The following is a 19168-nucleotide window of genomic DNA, read 5'->3' as shown; positions in this document are numbered from 1 at the left end:
GGTAATGTGGATGCTCTGTAGTGGTGCAGGGCTTCCAGCACCAAAGAAATTTGCCATTTTCTGTGACCACCCATTCCCAAAAATCTCATGCAGGATGTGCTTGGTTGATCTTATGTTAAGTCTTCAAAAGTGAAAGACAAGATTAATTTTCCTCCCCTTCACTCAGGATCAAAGTGGTGCCTTGATGCAGCTCCTCAGGCTGCACTGACAGTGTCAGAGCACAGAGGAGGCTTCTGCCAGCCTTGGGGTTCAAATGTGGAGCTCAGTTCTTGTTTCTCTGCACTCCTCTTGCAGCTGATGTGTCCTTCCCTGGCATGCAGGGCAGCTGTTGTAGCCAAGGATAACCAGATTTGAGGTTCTTTGGGATGTGGGGGTCCCTGTTGTTGGTTTTTCTGGGTCTGGATTGAAGGCACTTGAGATGGTAGTTCATGATCACACTCAGGTGTTTATTATTTCTTATCAGTGAAACAGTCTCACTGCTGTGAGTTGGGCAGCTTTTCATGAGAAGGCACAAAATGGCCAACAATCTCCTGTTCCAAGGGCTTTTATGACTGAACTATCCAATTAAGAGCTGACACCTGGATTATTTCCCCTTTGAACCCAATAACTGATCCCAAAGAGCTGCAATGGGGATTTTTCCACCCAATTACAAAATGCCACCCAAACCCATGGAGAAGGAGGAAGAAGAAGGATGAAGAAGAAGCCCAGGATGACACCCTGTGCCCTCCATCTTGCTTCCATCCACAGCACACTAAAAATCCCAAACCCTCAATTTCTCACCCAGTGACACACCTGCACTGCTCTCTATAATCCATTTCACACTTCTGTGGATTCCAGTCTATTCTGGAGTTTAGGAAACTTTCTCCATGGATGAGGGTCACAGTCAGTGCTCCCCTGGGGGTCAGGGCACCCCAGAGCAGACAGAGAAATATTCCCAGTGCCCTGGGTTTCCATACTGGGACTTGGCTGTGCTGGATGAGGGAGGAGAGGAGAAGGGTATGAGGAGGAGGATATGAGTCTGCCCTCGAATCCTGGCTGTCCTGGGAGGTGGAGAAGGAGCTGGAGCTGCATCCCAGCCCTCAGCTGCAATCCTGCTGCAGCCAAGGCAGGGAGCAGGGTAGGTGGGACTGGTTTTCTGTGAAGCAGGGCAGTTCTGTGGCTTGCTGCAGTCTTAAGGCAAACCTGTAAAAAGAGGAAAGAGATTTAGACACAAAGATGAGACACAAAGAGATCCTGTGACATCTGACAGGATTGGGAGCTGGGGTGTGTGGAGGGAGGTTTCTGTGGGACTCCCCTGCCTGGTTCTTGCTGCAAAGGGGTCCTGGCCATGCAACAGGAGGGGCTCACTCAGTAAATGTCATGTTTTCTATGGCATATTCCATGATTTTCTATAGTTTTAAGCTTGCACTTCAGTGGCCCTGTGATCCAGCCAGGCTGCCCTGCCTTAGGCTGTCCCAGACCCCTCCTGCCCTTTGTCTCCTGTGCATCCAGAGATGGGCTTGCAGCAGGAGCTGGCACAGCTGGGGATGCAGGAGAGGCTGCAGCATGGCCATCACCTCGGCCCTGCAGGATTTCCTGGAGGCAAATGCTGCTGCCTGGCTCCCCCTGCTCGGCTTGGTGGGAGGGGAAGTGCTGTGAGCAGTGCAGCACAGCCTGTGGTGGCTCATCTGAGAAAAACCATGGTAGGAATTTATGGCAGCATCCCCTCAGGGATCTGATTTACCATGTCCTTGCTGAATGAGCATCACTGAATCCCAAATCTTGGATTAAACTAGCTGAAAAGATTCCCCACACTGGCAGTCCTGTGGAGCTCTTGGGGTCAGGTCCTGCTGAGACAGGATTTCTTTAAGGGAAAGGGAATAAGGTAGTGCTGGAGTTCATTCTGGGCAGTTTTCTGCTCATCCACATGTCCCACATTTGCCCAACATGATGAAAACATCTGCTGGGAGTCACACCAGCAGCCAAGTCTCTATTTATTTTCCTCAAAGAATGGGTTTAGGGGGAATGTAACACTGACTGTGGGGCTGGCCTGGGCCCATTGTCACTGCTTGTGTGTTTTAAAGGTTGAGGGACACAGCAGAGCTGGAGGAAAGTTAAAGCATCACCCTCCAAAGAAAGTGTGTGGGTTTAGTGACTCTGTGAGAGTCCTAAGGGGCTCCAGACTGTCCTGATTTGCACTGGTGTGAATGACCAGCATCCCCTGTCAGTGAGGAGGAGCAGGAGGACTGTGAGCAAGTTGGCTGCTGAGCTTCCCAATGGTTTGCACAAAACCATCCAGGACCCCAAACTAACAAAAACCACATTCAAAGCAATTATCTGATCTTGTTTGGTTGGTTTTAATGGGATGTTTCTAGACACTGGTACAACAAACACTCTTGTAAACTCTTGTAACAGTTGTTTGCAGTTAGTATCTTCAGGAAGGTTTTATGTGTGTGATCATGACTAATATCCATCACTTCAGTGGGACTGTCACCCTCTGCTGCTGGGGGAAGTTTTTCCTACTAAAACAATTATTTTCTCAGCTTGTTTAGCATTTTTCTTTTTCCTTTTATTACCCTTTTATTCACAAAACACAGATACAGATTCGCTCATATATTTCCAGATGAAAGTGCTTTGTGATTCACAGATTTAAATAATTAGGTCTTCACAGACCTCAGACTGGTTGTAAAGGCAGTTGGAGTCGTCATTTTTGGCTTTACACTTGGAAACAGAAAAAGTCTGTAGAGGGAAGGTGACCAAACCAGCTGAGAAGCTGAGCTGGGGGCAGACCCCCCCTCTGAAGTGTACTCTGTTTTTCTAAGCATTAGGAGATGCTGCTGTGCTAAAGGCCTCCCCCCACCTTGATCCCATCTCTTCTTGTCACAAACATCATTTTTAGCACATGCACCAGCAGCTGGAAAGGTGCTGGATTCTTCTCCCCGTGGCTCACCCACAACAACAGCAGCTGCTCTCCCTCCTCGCACCTGGGACCATTTGTTCCCCATTGTGTGTGATGGAAGCACCAACTGCTGTTACCCCAAAAAACCACCCCAGCCCCAAGCCTGCCCCTTTTACACTGAGCCAGGGTGGGTGCTGCAGCCTGTTCCCCTCAGGAGGTTTGTCTGAGGCTGTAATTCCTGGAATTGTCAGAGGTGACACAGAGTCACATCAGAAGGCAAATGGGAAAAGCCCCTACATTTATTTGAGCCTTTCTTCTTTTTATACCTTAGTTTATTACAGGTGGACCTGACTGGTCATTTCATAAATGCATTTCACATGCTTGGCTAATTAACAAGACATTGTAAATGTCTTTTTGTAAACATTTGTAAACAACCTCATGCGAAAACCACCAAAGCAGATTGTTAAAAAACACCACCTGCAGATGATTTTAATATTTTACTACCACTGTCTATCTCCAGCTCCCTAAAGCTTCCTAGGCCAATTCATGGCAAAACTTATCCTGCTTTCTCCCTCTCTGAGCAGGCAGTCACATCCTCACTGGCAGCACCACCTCCAGAGGAGTTTGGGGCAGTTTTGGGGCTGCTGCAGCCCTCGGCAGGGCGGCGTGTGCTGGGTGTGCCGGGGCTGCTGCCGGCCCAGGGCCAGGGAGGGGATCCTGCTCCTCAGCCAGGCTGGCTCCCAGCTGAGGGAACCTTCCCCTGCTGAGGCAGGGCTGTGCAGGGCCAGGCTTTGCCACGAGCAGGGCTCACTCCCATTCTCAGTGCTCATTCCTTGTCCCAGTGCTCACTCCCTGTCCCAGTGCTTGTTCCCTGTCCCAGTGCTCATTCCTTGTCCCAGTGCTCATTCCTTGTCCCAGTGCTCATTCCCTGTCCCAGTGCTCAATCCTTGTCCCAGTGCTCATTCCTTGTCCCAGTGCTCATTCCTTGTCCCAGTGCTCATTCCCTGTCCCAGTGCTCAATCCTTGTCCCAGTGCTCATTCCCTGTCCCAGTGCTGACTCCCTGTCCCAGTGCTCATTCCCTGTCTCAGTGCTCCTTCCCTGTCCCAGTGCTCATTCCCTGTCCCAGTGCTCCTTCCCTGTCCCAGTTCTCCATTCCCTGTCCCAGTGCTCATTCCCTGTCCCAGTGCTCATTCCCTGTCTCAGTGCTCATTCCCTGTCCCAGTGCTCATTCCCTGTCCCAGTGCTCACTCCTTGTCTCAATGCTCATTCCCATTCTCAGTGCTCATTCCCTGTCCCAGTGCTCATTCCCTGTCTCAGTTCTCATTTCCTGTCCCATTTCTCATTCCCTGTCCCATTTCTCATTCCCTGTCCCAGTTCTCATTCCCTCAGTGCTCATCCCTGTTCCAGTGCTCATTCCCTGTTCCAGTTCTCATTCCCTGTCTCAGTGCTCATTCCCTGTTCTCGGTGCTCATTCCCTGTCCCAGTGCTCATTCCCTCAGTGCTCATTCCCTGTCCCATTTCTCATTCCCTCAGTGCTCACTCCTTGTCTCCCCCGCAGGTTCCTCTGGCCGCCAGGGCTCCTCTCCCCGCCAGGACCGTAAGTGGCACCGGGGGCAGAGCCCCAGCAGCCTGGGGGAGGGGGGCTGTGCCAGCCAGGGGTGCCCTTTGCTTCTGGGAGGGGGGGCTGCGAGTCTCTGCCTGCTCTCTGCCTCAAGGATCTGGAAAAGGAGCTGGGAATGGTCTGCTCCTCTCTGGGAGCTGCTCAGGAGGTCCCTGAGGCTCACCTGGGAAGGGCCACCCTGCTTTCCCTTCCCTCCTTCTGGCTTGGTTTGCTGTCTCAGGGAGGACACCAGGCTCCTGGGCTGTCTCAGGGCCCTGTTGTGCTGTCCTTGCCATTAAAGCTCATGCCTCTGTTTTCCCCAGCCTGCTCCTCATCAGCCTTTTGGGGTGGGATGTGAGAAGAGCCAGGAGTGGGGTGATCTCAGGTGGGTCCCCAGAGGGAGGGTGGCTGTGGCCTCATTTGCAGTTGCAGGCTCCTCAGCCACTGGCATCCAGCAGCCTGGTGTCCCCTCATGTCTGAGTGTGCTAGAACAACCCCCCTGAGAAAACCAAACTGGTTTTAAAGGTTGCAAGTGAATTAAAGCTGATTTCTTGCTTGCTGGTGCATGAGCTGTGTGTAATAAAACTCCAAAATATTGTTTAAAAAATCGCTTCAGAGTTCTCTGGTGCAGATGCAAAAGCCCAGCCAAGGTTTTAAATTCTAGAATGTATCTCCAGTGATGGTTAATCAATGAGAAGCAGGAATTTACACGAGTCTTTGTGCCTGATGGCCACATGCAGGTTTTGTGGAAGGTGAAAATCGTGGCAGCTCTGAAGCAGCACGTGCTGAGTTACCCCAAGTGCTGGGTTCTGGGGGCAGTGGTGTCAGAGGGCATGAGGAGCTCTCACTGCTCTGGGAGCACACACACTCAGCAGAAAAATCCCTGTCCCACAGCCCAGAAGCTCCTGGGAAGCCTCAGATTAGGACAAGCCCAGCCTTGTGCCCCACCCTCAGTGGGGTTGTGCTTCTTGCTGCAGCTGCAGCTCATCCCTGTGTGCTCTGCCCAGGCTGTCCCACTGGAAGCACAGAGTGGATTCCTCATGGAATGGCTGTTCAGGCTGGAACTGGCCCTGGGTCCCAGGCACAGCCAGGCAGGGCAGAGAGGGCAGCCTGGGGAGGGTCTGTGTCCAACCTGCAGCACTGCATCCCTTGGGTGGGACCCTGAAGATGCCCAACACTCCCCAGTGGGCACCATGGAAACCAGAGGACATTTGGAGTGTTTAACAGCTTCCTTGAAATTCTTCATTCTTACTGCATCAGGAAAAAAAATCAATGTCTGAGTAGAGAAGCCAGCCCCAATTCTTCTGGCAGGGAAGGATCCTTCAGGTCCTGTTTCTGTCCTCATTCCCTTTCCTACTCTCTGCCATGGTTTGGGATGCTGACTCCTCTCTGTTTCTCAGGCATATCCTGGCACACACAAGCACTCCTCACCACTTCTGGTGTTGGAGCTGCCATGTGCAGGAACTGGTGACGTGTCCAAGGACACATGGGAAAGTCCTGTGTCAGCAGAAATTAGATCTACATTTTCTGCAGTCCTTATTATTGATCACTCTTAGTTCTGGATTGTCTTTTTGAAGTGGTGATTTGTTTCCTTGGCCTGAAACTTTGTGCTTCAGTTTCTCCCTTGGTGCTGTGCCCTTTTGAACATCTGTCCTGTTGGGTATGTAGGGAGAGCACCAAGAGCCCTGCCCTTGCACCCACAGCCCTCAGAGGGGGCAAGAAATTAATCATTTTAAAATGAGGTTACTCCACTGTGCACTTTCACACCCTTTCAAGGTTTCATCCAGGCCAAATCTAGTGCTGCTGTTATTCTGCTGATGGGCCAGCAGGTTAGAGAATGTGGGCTGGGTGTTGATGATGGTTGTGATGGGTGTTCTGGATGCTCTGAACACATCTACAAACACAGGCTGAGAGAGCTGGGGTTGTTCAGCCTGGAGGAGGCCTTAGAGCCCCTTCCAGTGCTTAAACTGGGCTGGTAAAAAGGAAGGAGAGAGACTTTTTATACAGGCAGACAGCGACAGGACAAGGGGCAATGGTTTTATACTCAAAAAGGGGAGCTTTAGATCAGATAGTGGGAATAAATTGTTCCCTGGGAGGGTGGGCAGGTCCTGGCACAGGGTGCCCAGAGCAGCTGTGGCTGCCCCTGGATCCCTGGAAGTGTCCAAGGCCAGGCTGGACAGGGCTTGGAGCCACCTGGGACAGTGGAAGGTGTCCCTGCCAGGGAACTGGATGATCTTTAAGTTCCCTTCCAACACAAACCATTCTATCCTCCTATGATTTATAGGCTGGTTGGATATTTAGGGTTTTTCTGACTGTGGAAGGAACCCTTCATTTTGGCAATCTGGCCTGGGATTCCTCTTGTTGCCTGATGTTTGAAGGTTTCCTTCCATGATTTCATCTTAGTCATTCAGCTTCCAAATGATGCTGTGATTTTAGGATGTGGGCTAAACCCTTTGGAAGTGTGTGGCCAGGCAGCAAGGCAGTGGTTATGGGTTGGATGTGCTTATGGGCTTTTTCTCCACCCTGGTGACCTGCATCCCAACACTTTGGGATTGTCACTTCAGGCAAGGTGGGCAGTAATAACAGTGTTATATTTTCAGAAGTGTGAGCACAGGAAGGTCAGTGTGTTTCCTTTCACACTGCAGTGTTCCTTGTGCTCCTAAGCACTGCAGGACAGAGAGATGTGCAGATGCTTCTGGCTGCACTCAGGCCCTTCCAGCCCTTCCCAAGGTGGGTGTCTCTGCCTGGCCTCTGCTATTGGCTCTTTCTGAGGCTTCAGCCCATTAGAAACTTCACTTTCAGGGAGTGAAGTGGAATTTAAACTATCTGAATCCAGTCCTTTGTGTCAAATCAAATGATTTGTTAAAGTGAGGCCAGATTTGTGGGGAGAATCAATCTTTTTTATTAGATCAACTGATGTGGAAAAAGCAGACAAACTTTCAGGCACATTAACCCCACTGCTTGCCTGTGTTTGTATTGCAAGAATGAAGAGACCTGTGTGCCAGGGGAGGCTGTGCTTTAGGCTGTTCCTCGACAGTCACAGGCATGGGTGGTATTTTTGGGTGTGCTTGTCCACTTTTTGGGGAGAAAGACTTTTCTCCCTCTGCATTTGGACACTAGATGTTACTACAGAACAAATAATGGGCTCTGCTCTGCAGCTGACTCATTGTGCAAGTCTGGGGCTAATTACTGAATCCCTGTGTGCCTCAATTTCCATCTGTAAAATGTCACAGATGCCCACCATTCATAAATCGCTTTCAGATTTCCAGATGAGGTGCTGTGTAAGTGTAGAACAGCATTAGTTTATGCATATTGTGCTGGAGGATAACACAAACCACATGCAGCAGAGGAGCCTCACAGATGTGTCTCCTTCCCCTGCAAAAGGCAAGGCCCAGGCTGATGATTTAGCACAGCACTAATTGGACTAAAATAGGAGATTGCTTTTGTGCTGGTGCAATTGTCACCATTCGAGTCCTCCTCATTTACCAGTGGTTCTTGGAGGTAGCCCAGCGCTTCCCTTTGAGTTGAGGAGAGCTGCAGTGCCTTGCCTTTGGCAGCACAAGAATTCCCAGCAAACACCACTGTGTGCCCTGTGCCTTCATTCCCCACCTCTGGAAAGGGACTGGGCCATGCTTGGGTGGGAATGTGCATCTTGCTTGGCCTCCAGCTGCACTTAGCACATTGTTGCTGGCATTTCCTAATCTCCAAGCAGAGGCATTTATTTGCAGTGCCATTCCTGGGTGTTGCACACACCCAGGAATCCCCATTTATTGATAAGAAAATCTGTTCCCATGGCTGCAGGCGAGTGAGGGCCTGGCAGCTGTCCAGCATTAAGTCATTTCTCAAAGTTTAAAGGATTTGTGGGCTGTGATGCTTTGGGTTCAGGCAATTAACTCTGGTGAAGTGCCTGAGAGTGTCTTGCAGACACATTTCATGGAGAAAGATGAACTCAAACAGCTAAGAGCTTTGATTTGATTAAATGCCCTGAAGTTTCTGCATTGTGCTGTTGGGGCTAAACTCAAATGGGTACAAAACCTAGGAGCTCTCTGACTGCAGGAGAATTCTGGTTGTTGCTTCCCATTGCAACCTGGCCCTGTGCTTGTTTCAAAGTGCCAAAATCACCCCTGCTGCCAGCAGCAGGCACCAGTGCCTGTGCATTGCCTCTAAAGCTGGAGCTGTGTCATTTTAAAGCCCTGCTTGGAGCTGATTTGCCAGTGTATTGTTGCCTGGTGCTCAGAGGTGGCTGTTGATGGTGGCTTGGAGGGATGGAGGTGTCTCTGGAGGGATCCAGTTCCTTCTTGGTGTGTTGCAGGCAAATTGCACCTTTCTGGGTTTGTCCATTTTGGACTCTTCTCCCTGTTCCTCATCAGGGCTCAGAGGGAGGGTCAAAATTCATTGTTAAAGCCTCCACAGCTGTAAAAGTAACATAATATTGAGGCAGAGTGTGTGGGGTGACAGGCTGGGAGAGAAGATTGGCTGACACCCAGCCTTACCCAACGCTTGCCATGTTCCAGGAGAAATCTCCCCACATGCTAGGCCTTCATCCATGGGTCTAAACTTGCCATTTTAGGCATTTGGAAGGAGAGTTTCAGGGTGGAATCATCTAGAACCTCAAAATGAGGCTCCTCAAACTGCCCACCAGTGTGAGGGCTCTTAGGGGACGTGCTGTGCTGTTTGTCACAGGGCAGAGAAAGGGCAAATGGTGATTAAAGGCTTGGTCCCATCAGAAAGTGAATAGATCCCCACGTTTGGGAAGTGTTTAGTGAGGTTTTGATTAAAACAACAGAATGCAGAAATCCTGGAAAACATTTTGATTATGAATATCCTTTGATTTTTTTTTTTCAATCTAAAATGAGTTGGAGGTGTAGCTTCTTTAGAAGAGTTAAAAATCTGAAGCTGAAACTGAAATGTGCCTGGCTAAGCCCAAGCAGATATTTCCTTTACTGATTTTTCTTCACCCAGAAGTTAACAAGGCAACAACAGAAAACAAACCCAAACAAAAAGTCCTTTGCACAGCTCTGTGCTCCCCAGTAATGGGATGCAAATGTTACCTTGTTCTTCACATCATGGAGACCAGAGGATGTGAGGGATTTGCTGGGTCCCCTGAAACCCCTGGGTGTGTGCCTGGGTGTCCTGGAGAACAAAACCACAGCTGCAGACAAAGGTGGAAAGGATTGCTCTTGCTGCTGCTGCTCAGATCTGTGAGGACCACTGCAGAGCTCAGGGGGTTCAGATAAAAGCCAGCAAGGGGTGAGCAGCAGCAGCAGGAGGCAGAGGAAGGGTCAGTGAGGGATGTCCTGGAGCTGAGAGCCTCTCCTGCCCAGCTCCAAGTCCTCACTGGCCTTGTGCAGGGCTGTGGGAGCCCTGCAGAGCCCCAGGGAGGGAGGCAGGGAGAGTGGACAAACCATGGTAGGGTGAACCTGAGGCTGAAATGCTGACATGGGAAATGAAACCTTTACAAAAGTGCTCCCAGCAATAGGAATAATAACAATCATCATCATCATCATCATCATCATCATCATCATCATCATCGGGTGTTTGCTGGAGAAAGAATGTGCAAACACAGTATTTTGATGTTCAGGGAGCCAAATTCTTCTGAATTCTGACCATCCTTTTCAGTGGCTTAAAGAGTTGTTTTCCTTATTGGTGCCAGTGCTAAATGTTCAGGGTGAGGAACAACTAGAGCTTGACTGAGCATCCTGAATGTCACATCTTTGTGGGTCACAGGGACTTGGAGCAGAGAGGAGGTGCCCAACCCTAGAGCTGCCCTGCATCTCTGCACACACAAGTAATAAAACTCAAAGCAGGGGTAGAATTTGAGGTCAGAAATCCCAACTGGAAACAAGATGCATATTTGCTATCCAGTGGTTAACTTTGGATGCAGTTCACTAAGGAAAAACCTTGCTTGTCTGGCTCTGGGGTGTCTTTCTGAAACACAAAGCCCAGCTCAGCACACGTTGTTTGGCTCCAGAGTGTGAGAGATTCCCTGCCCTGTGTTACACAGGTGCAGAACCAATATCCTGAGAGTCCCTGCAGACTTCACTCTGAGCCTGATTCAAATGTTTCCTTTTGTCCTGTCTGCTTCCTTATTTCATCTCACTCTGCACTGTATTTTGACTGCATTTTCCCTCTGATTGCTTCTCCCAGCAGGGAGAAGCAGTCAGGTTTGTGAGGGATGTGCAGCCATCTCAGTGTGAGATGGGTTTTGAGTGTAGTGGAGTTTCTGTGTGTTCTTCACTGGGGTCAGGTCCCATGAAGTTTCTCTCTGTCACAGAGCAGGGATTGAGGGGGAAATGAGTTCAGCTCAGTGGTGGTGGGATCAGAATTGGGATTTTGGCATAGTGAGGACTGGACTCACTGTGGTGCTTTCCCTGGGAAGGAGCCCCAGGCCCTGTGGACATCATGCCCTCAGCTTCCTTGGCTGGAAAGCCTGTGGAATCCCTCTTTAAATTTGGGGACTTTTCATCTGGTTTAGATTTGTCTTGCTGTCAGAGCCTTCTAGATACATATCATTCCTCCTACCTGTGTTTCTTCATTTTCTGTCCTTTTATTTGCTATGCCTGCTTTGCTGCCATGCCCTGTGAACCAGGGGAGGGTTTGTTTGGTGCAATATCAAAATTATTGAGTAGCCCCAGTGCCACCAGCATCACTTGGAGCCCCAGGATCAGCAGCTCCAGTCAGCAAGGTTTTAGCAAACATGCTGGACAGGTAAAATCTTTGTTTTCAGGGTAACTTCAGTCAGGCTGTGTTAGTGAAATGTCCTAGGTGCTTGTAAAAATAAAGATGATGCATTTCTATCCAAAAATGTTGCATCAAAACTCAGCCATTTCCTGCTAAGCCTTCCTCTGGCAGATAGAGATGGATTGGAGATGGATCTCAGAGCTGATGGTTCCCTGTGAATAAATTATCCTGATCAAATTCCAAATGCTGACAGAGCACCAGCCTCACCAGCAGGATGGGGAAGAGCACCAATCCCCAGGCTGAGAGGAATTGTGGATAAAATTAGTGACTGGGGTGGGAGTGTGCATGTGGGAAATCTGAAATAAAACAACCTGAGTGATGTGAGCTGCTTAAGAATAGACCTGGATATAATGGAAGGGTTTGGGCTTCATTTGCCAAATTAAAAAAAAAAAAATTGGAAAGCAAAATGAATCTGAAATGGAAAATTTTAAGGTTTTGACGCAGTGTAATAACTAAAATATGGGTTTGGGTCAACCAGGATTGTTTCTTTTGACCCAAATGAAAGCATTCACTTTCACTTAAGACTATTTAATTTGTTCATTTATTTTTAATTTAAGTGAGATTTGAAAAAAAGGCTGTTCAAAACTTAAGGCTGAAACAGTTAATTCAGAAGTTATGAAAAATTATTTAATAAAAAACCTCTAGAGATAATATTGCAAAACTTTTAAAAATTGCACCTATTTTTTTTCACTTAAGAAACAATGTACCACATTTTGTGTAGCTTCTTGAATAGTAGCTTTTACTCCAACAACTTGGAGTAACTTGCATTTTGTGGTTAACTTTCTTTTCACTCAGTTTTGCTGAGGTTTTTCTTACAGACATTTCAAAATCACTGAATATCATGATAATGAAAAAACATTTATTGTTTGTTTATGAATAAAAAAAGGCCTTTTCCTCTTTAAGAAGGAAAAGAAGAAAGTAGACATGAAAATGAAGTATGAACACTTTACAAGAGGAAAAGGATCAGATAGCAGTTCTCATAAGAAAGGAAATCTGAGCTGCTTTTTAAAGATAGCCAGTAAAGTTAAGGGTAAGGGTTGTTATAATAGAGATAGGAGAGAAATTGCAAATGGGGGAATTTTGGCAGTGACTGGGGTCTCGTAGCAGAGATGGTGAATTATCTGCAATGAAGGTAGAAAGGCAAAAATATTCTGGAGGTGTTCTGTTTCATATTGATAGGCAACCTAATAACTCACAATTTCCAGGTGAAGATAAAACATTCCAGCCTGCAAAATCCTGATGTGAAAACTGTGGGAAAGAACAAAAAACCCCCTTTGATCAAAGAGACCATCTTTAAGTTGCTCTGAGCTCCAGGTTCCTGATGTGGGAGATGTTTTAATTCTGCTGGTGGCCAGGCTGAGTGAGATGTCCTGGGGCTCTGCCAGTCCTGGAGTGGAACCTGGGTCACAGCAGGGTCTGAGCAGGATGGGACCCCAAGGGATCCCTGAGTCCCACTCTGGAGTGAACAGAAGGGGTGGAAGGTGAGGCAGTGGCCAGGCTGGAGCCTGCAATGTGTGCAGGTCAGTAGAGCACAGATTTGGTGCAGCTGGACATGGGAAGTGTTGTGGAGAAGAGGCACTGAGTGCACAGCCCCTCCTGGGCTGGGTGACTTGGCCTTTCTGCCCCAGGGCCTTCCCCTGCACTGCCTTTGGCAAAAGGGGGACAGGACCTGTCACTGACCTCTCCTCCCTGGTGACCAGTGACAGCATGGAATGGCCTGGAGCTGTGTCAGGGATATCAGGAAAGGTTCTTCCCCAGGCTGCCCAGGGAATGGGCACAGCCCCGAGGCTGCCAGAGCTCCAGGAGAGCTTGGACAGCGCTGCCAGGGATGCCCAGGGTGGGGTTGGTGGGTGTTGAACTGGGTGATCTTTGAGTCCCTTCCAGCTCAGGATGTTCTGTGGTTTATGATGCACACAGCAAATAAATATCAGGGCAGTAAAAACTGAGCAGTGGAGCCTTAATGATCCTGAACTAAACAAAACTCAGAGAACTTCCCCTTGCAGAAACAGCTCCTGCTCTGGCTTTAGTGGGACTGGAGCTGTGGCCAGGGTCAGAGCCCTTCCCTCCCTTTGATTCCTGAGCCTTTGCTCCTCAGGCCAGAGGCTCCTGGGTGACAGAGGTGTCCATCCCTTCCCTGCCTGCTGTCAGCCCTCTGCCTTTGCCCTGCTCAAACCCCAGTCACACACAGCCTGCTCTAAACAAGCACAATTAATAAAGCCTATCTAGCCAACATCTGACTCTCATTAGAGGAAATGTGTTGAAAAAACAGATCCCAGGTTGGCTGTGATTTATGGCTTGGGCCTGCTATCCTTCACAAGCACTGGCGAAAGCTTTTGCAAAGGGCCAGAACATAAACTACTTAAGGAAACTCAGTAACCATGTAAAAAGGCTGGAAGGGTCAAATCAGACAAATTAAAGAGAGGTGGAGATGCAGGCCCAGGCTGGCTGTCCTGCAGCTGAGGGCCACCTAAGTAGGCACAGAAGATCCGTGTTCCTGTTCCTGCTGTGGAATTTGACTCGAAATTCCTCCTGTGCCAATGTCAGAAAGTGTCACTGTTCTGTTTCTGGCTGAGGTGTCCACCTGTGTGTGGCTGTAAGGGCATGGAGGGGTCAGGGGTCTGGTGGTTTCTCTCAAGAGTGTCAAATAAAACATCAGTGCATGAGATCCTGGGTGCTCACTGAGTTAATGGTGCTTCCTTTTTCCCTTGGGAGCTTTGAGTCCATCCTTCTCTCTTTGCAAAGAAACATGGTTGACTGGCTGAATTCAGCTGAGTTCTTCCAGATTTGCTCAGAGCCTGCTCTGAACTCGTCCTGGGGGAAGGTGTCTGCTGAGCAAAGCTGGTCTGCTGCTTCCTTTGACAGACAAAATGTTCTTCCAGCTGCACCTTCTCGAGCTGTGTCACTGATTCACCAGGGCAGAGCTGTGCTGGTGCAGGAGCTGGTGCAGGAGCAGCTGCAGGCTCAGAGCTGTCGTGTTGGGTTCCAGAGCTGCTGCTGCCTCCCCAGTGCTCCAGCAGGGCTGTTGGCAGCTCTGGTTTGCTGCCCTGCCCTGGGGATCACCCAGCCTGTCCTCTTTGTGCATGGCCATGCCATGCAAGTGCTGGGCTAGATCAGATGGAGAGGGAAGAGCTGCCAGGCAAGTTGTGGCACAAAAATCAAGTATTTTGTTTGTTTCTCTGCCTATATGTGACATTTGCTCCTTTTTCATCCTTTGACCTTGGAGCCTTTACAGGTCCTTTACATTAAGCTAACAATGGATGAAAGGAGAGTGATCCTGGGAGGAGGGAAGTGTGTTGTTGGGAGTGTGAGCAGGTTGAAGCATGAGCTGCAGATGTGATTCTCAGTCCCTGAGCCTGCCTGTGTGCTATGCCCCATTGCATTGCAAGGCTGAAGTTTCTTGTAATAGCAAAATATGGTCTTGAAAAAAAACTGGCTGCAAAGACTTTATTTGTTTAAACAAAGGCTTTGTGATTCCAGAATTTCCCCCCCTTTCATATGCTATAAACCACCTCCTCTGCCTCCCCTCTGAAACACAAATTTTGGAGCAATCCATCAAGAAAAAGAGAGACAGAGCCTTGATCCCTTGACTTCAGTTGAGCTGTGCAATTTATATCTACTGAGCATCTGGCTGTAGGGAAACCAAAAGCCCTTTTAATATTCTGCAGAGACTCTGGAGGTACAAATGAGCAAGAACTGTCAGAGCTGAGAAATGGGGCAGAGGTGCCAAGAGGTTTCTTTGCCTTTTCAACAAAATTGACCTGTGGCCCTGTGGTGAAAGCTGGGCTGGTTCTTCTTTTCCTGCCCTCAGTGCCACTGTGATAACTGTGCTGAAATCATCAGAGCCCTGTTGGTATCAGGCTGTTAGCACACTGTTCTTGTTAGGAACTCAGTGAGGAGTTTGAAGACTTGTGGGGCTTTCAGGCTTGAGAAGCTGAAGTGTGCCTCTATTTCATAATGAAATTATGCAGAGCAGGAGTGCCAGGTTAACAAGGGACCTGAAGTCATCACTCTCTCCTTTAGGTCACTCTCAGGGTGTACCCAGACTGGAAGCTCAGGCACAGATCTGATGCCTGTTGGCAAAGCTGCAGCACTGGAGGCTGATCTTTAATCAAAGATGGGTTGAAGGCATCAACCTTTGTGTCAGGGTTAAGGGGGTCACAGCTGGTACAGAGTACCTGGGTTGTTATTTTCCAGCATGTGGAGTCTTCCATGTCTCCTCTGCATTAGAATTTTCCATCCCTGCAGTTGGATTCCAGCTGAAAGGAGGAATGGGAAGGGAGAGAAGTGCTGGGACAGTCTGTTGTGGAGACAGACTGGGTGTCACGGGATATGCTGGTACTGTCTCATGTTCATTATCTCAATTATTTATCCTCCCTGCTGGAATATTTCTAAAACAAATCCTACCATGTGTTTTGAGGCTGGGATTCATAGAGTGAAATCACAACTCCTTTTCTCAGAGTTTAGCTGGAAAAATACAAATCTGCCAACTAGGAATAGAAGAGAAATAAACTGTGGTTCTGTGTAGCAACAAGTGATGGATTTCTGCAGATATGGAAAGCGTCTGCTCTGCAGTCCCAGGTCAGAGAGTGTGTGCATTTGCCCCAGTGTTGTATTTGCTCCATGAGAAATAATGATGTGAGATTCTCAAGCTCTTCTAAATAACACAGATTGCTTCCACCCTGATCAGAAAATTCAGCTTCACAGTCCCAGGCCTTGGAACCAGCAGCCATCAAGATCAGACACTAAATACTTCAGTGCATCGTGCTTAGGGAGGATATTTATTAGCTTGATTTGTCACCACCATTCTCAGTGTTTCTGCAAGGACAGCTGGGGAGCCCAGCCCCTGAAGAGTTCCTGGATGGAGTGGCTGACACTGCAGCCCTGAGCATTCATCTCTGCCTTCAAAAGCCTTGTCTGCCTGTTGGTCAGATAAATAAATGTCACATGGATTTGTTGGCAGGACTCTTGCCTTAGTAAGGTCTTTTGTGTTAGGATATCCACTTTCTGGATTATTTAAATGTCTTTTGGGCCCAGTCTCAGTACCTTGGGTGTGGATCTGGGTTTCCAGGCATTTCACAACAGAAAGGATCAGAGGTCAAATCCAGCCTGAACTTGAGTAGCTCTATTTCTGACCCAGGCTGTGTTTTCTGCCTGTTTCAACACCACTGACATGAAGATCATATTAGCACAAACATCATGTGCAGTGACACTGCTGCTTTCCCTCCTCTTCTGTCACTTTGTCCACTTAAATCAAACCTTTCCTGTTGGGCTGAGAGGGCTCTTTGAGACACTCTTGAAGAGCAGAGAGAGCTGCTGGACTGGTGCTGTCCCTGCAGCCTGTCCTTCCCCTGGGGAGCTGGTTGAATCACCCCTGTGCACAGGGCTGGTACAAACCCTATTAATGAGCTGAGCTCTCCAGAGGGACCTGAAGTGCTCAGTCCATCTCAGAGATGCAGAAATGGTTTTCAGGCAGTTCAAGTCAGTCTCTCTAAACCTGGGGGAGTTACTAATATGTGCAAGCCAGCAGAAGGGAGAATAGGATTCTGGATTTTGTTTGCTCTGTAACACATCTGGTGCTTCTTTTGGCTCCTGGGAGCACTGGATTTATTCACTCTTATCTTTCTGTGGGGATGAGCAAGATCAAAAGCCTGAAGCCAGTTACATACAGAAACCAATTCCCTGTTTCACACACCACAAGCAGATCCAGACCAAACAAGCCTCACCCATTTCCTTCCCCAAAGGACAGTGCACTTATGGCACTTGCATGTTCATGGGTCAATTCAAGCCAAAAGAGATTGCCCAAGATATTTTATTGCAGAAAATAAAAATAAACAAATGTTATTTGCTGTTGGGTAAAAGAAAATCCATGTCAGTATTGACCTGTGAGGAAATCCCTCTGTCTGAGTGTTGCTGAAGCATCAGAGGCTTTTTCTGCAAAATGTTGTGTATTATGAGGTGGGAAATCTATGTCTGGCTCCTTTGGGAAGCTACACAGCTCCTCACAGAGGGCCAGTGGGAGAATTCCTTTGGAAAGGGGATGCAGTGGGCTGCTGTTAGCACTCAAACAATCTTTTTAGCCTTTCAGTCACCAGGGTGGAACTGCCCAGCTTCCTGTTCTTCCAAGCCATGCACTCAATGTGTGGTTTGGGATCTCAGTGCACTGACATTGCATGCCACAGCTGAGCCACCAGGGCAGGCAATATGCTCCCCAAAGCCAGCAGGAGACTGGGGCTGGAGACTGGAGAGGTCCCCTGGGGACACAAATCCTGTTAGGGGGACAGCAGAGCCCAGGGTTGGGGTGTTCACTCAGGGCAGGATCCATCACCCATGCCCTGCCACAGGGAAGCTTTGGGTTCCCCCACCATCCTCTGCACCACTGCAGCCTCAGCTGCACCTGAGCAGTCTGGAGGGGCTCAGGAAGGACAGGACAACATTCCCAGCCCTATGGAAGCACCAGAGTGAAATACTTCCATGGCCAGGCAATGGAAACTGAGTCAATGAAAGACTGGCCCTTAAGGAGCAGAAAGCACACACAGAGATGTGTTTCTGCTCTATGGGACATGAGCTGTGATTCATCACCTGAATATAGATGGTTTATCCACTGAAATCCTCCATGCTGTAAATAATTTTCCCTTGTTGAGAGCTGCTGGGCTTCAGAAGTCATGAGAGGTGAGGGGTCCAGGGGGAAAGCTTCTCTGAGAGCTGGGAGTGGGCAGTTCCACCTTGCTGCAAAGCACTGGGAAAGCACCTTGTTGATTAAATCTCTGTTCAGGGCTTTATCCTCCTTCACTCCCTCCAAAATTGCTGAGATGAAACCAGAGGTAAAGCAGGTAAAGACCTTGTGTTCAGATAAGGAATGTCCTTTGGAGGGGGCAGTCACTTTAACCTGCACTCAGAGCTCCTTTGTTCTCACTGAGGCTCCTGTCAGGACTCCTTTGGTGGCTGCTCACTGTCTGCTGCTCCTCTGCAGCAAAGGGAGATGGAAACCCCTTCATGCTGCAGCTCTGGGCTGCATCAGCCCTGGGATTTCCTGGCTGTCACTGAGATGGATCCTCTGTCTCCTTTGCTGGGAGTGCTAGCATCCCTGGGAGCCCAGGATGGAGCAGGACTCCACAGAGATGGGCATTTTGTGTATTCATTGCTTTCATTGGTATTTTAGCAGGAAAACAGTAGAGGGGAGAGTATTAAAGGGAGTGGAGGCTGTGCAACAAGTGTCTCTGCCTAGGACAGCAGAATGAAAACTCTTAGAAGTGGTCTTTATTTCATCTGCCCTCTGCATTTTGTGAACTTCATTTCACACTCTGCCCCACTAAACATCCCCAAACAAGGTTCATGTCACGTGGCTGGTGACCTGTGCACTGGATTTGAATATTTCTTTTGCCCCATAACTGATCTTGACTCGCTTTTCCCTGTGCCCTGGATTCAGGGATCAGCCTGGAGCTGGGGGTGAGCACACAGAGCACCTGGCAGTGGTCCTGACTGTGTTTTGTTCTCTCTAGAATGCATGAACTGCACCAGGCTGGCTGACATGACCGAGAGGCTGAACACGCTGGAGGCCAAGGTAAGGAGCTGCCTTTATTCTCCTGTCCCACCAAAATTCCCAAGAGTTTCTCCTGAAAAACACATCAAGATGGCAGGCCTGGAGAGATCAGTGCCTCTTCCTCTCTCCATGGCAGTGGCTCTGCCCCAGAACATGAGGCACAGTTTGCTGCTCCTTCCCTTCCCCTTCCCACGTGGCTGCATCCCTGCCTCAGCCCAGCTCCTCCAAAATAATGCCCAGACCTCAGAAATACTGTGCCAAGTGTTGCCATCGTGTTTATTTATCCCTGTTTCATCATGGGTATTTATCCCTGTTTCATCATGTTAATTTATCCCTGTTTCATCATCTTTATTTATCACCCTTTGCCTGTCACACCTGCCCTGCCTCTGCTCCGCTGTTTTTCTTCAA

General features: G+C 48.8%; 1 protein-coding gene across 1 annotated transcript in view; it reads left to right on the top strand.

Moving 5' to 3' along the window:
* The window catches only part of COL26A1 (collagen type XXVI alpha 1 chain), a gene marked incomplete at both ends in the record, with an annotated part of 166481 nt that overhangs the window by 108612 nt on the left and 38701 nt on the right, over positions 1-19168 (top strand). The window contains 2 exons of the mRNA XM_084218941.1: positions 4438-4476; positions 18720-18781. Of these exons, the coding sequence (XP_084075067.1) occupies positions 4438-4476; positions 18720-18781 (101 nt within the window). The remainder of the gene's footprint in view (positions 1-4437; positions 4477-18719; positions 18782-19168) is intronic.

The sequence above is a fragment of the Fringilla coelebs genome, assembly GCF_963513975.1.
Source record: "Fringilla coelebs genome assembly, chromosome: 20".
NCBI lineage: Eukaryota > Metazoa > Chordata > Aves > Passeriformes > Fringillidae > Fringilla > Fringilla coelebs.
Note: the sequence above shows the minus strand (reverse complement) of the source record. Positions and strands in the feature narration are given on the sequence as shown.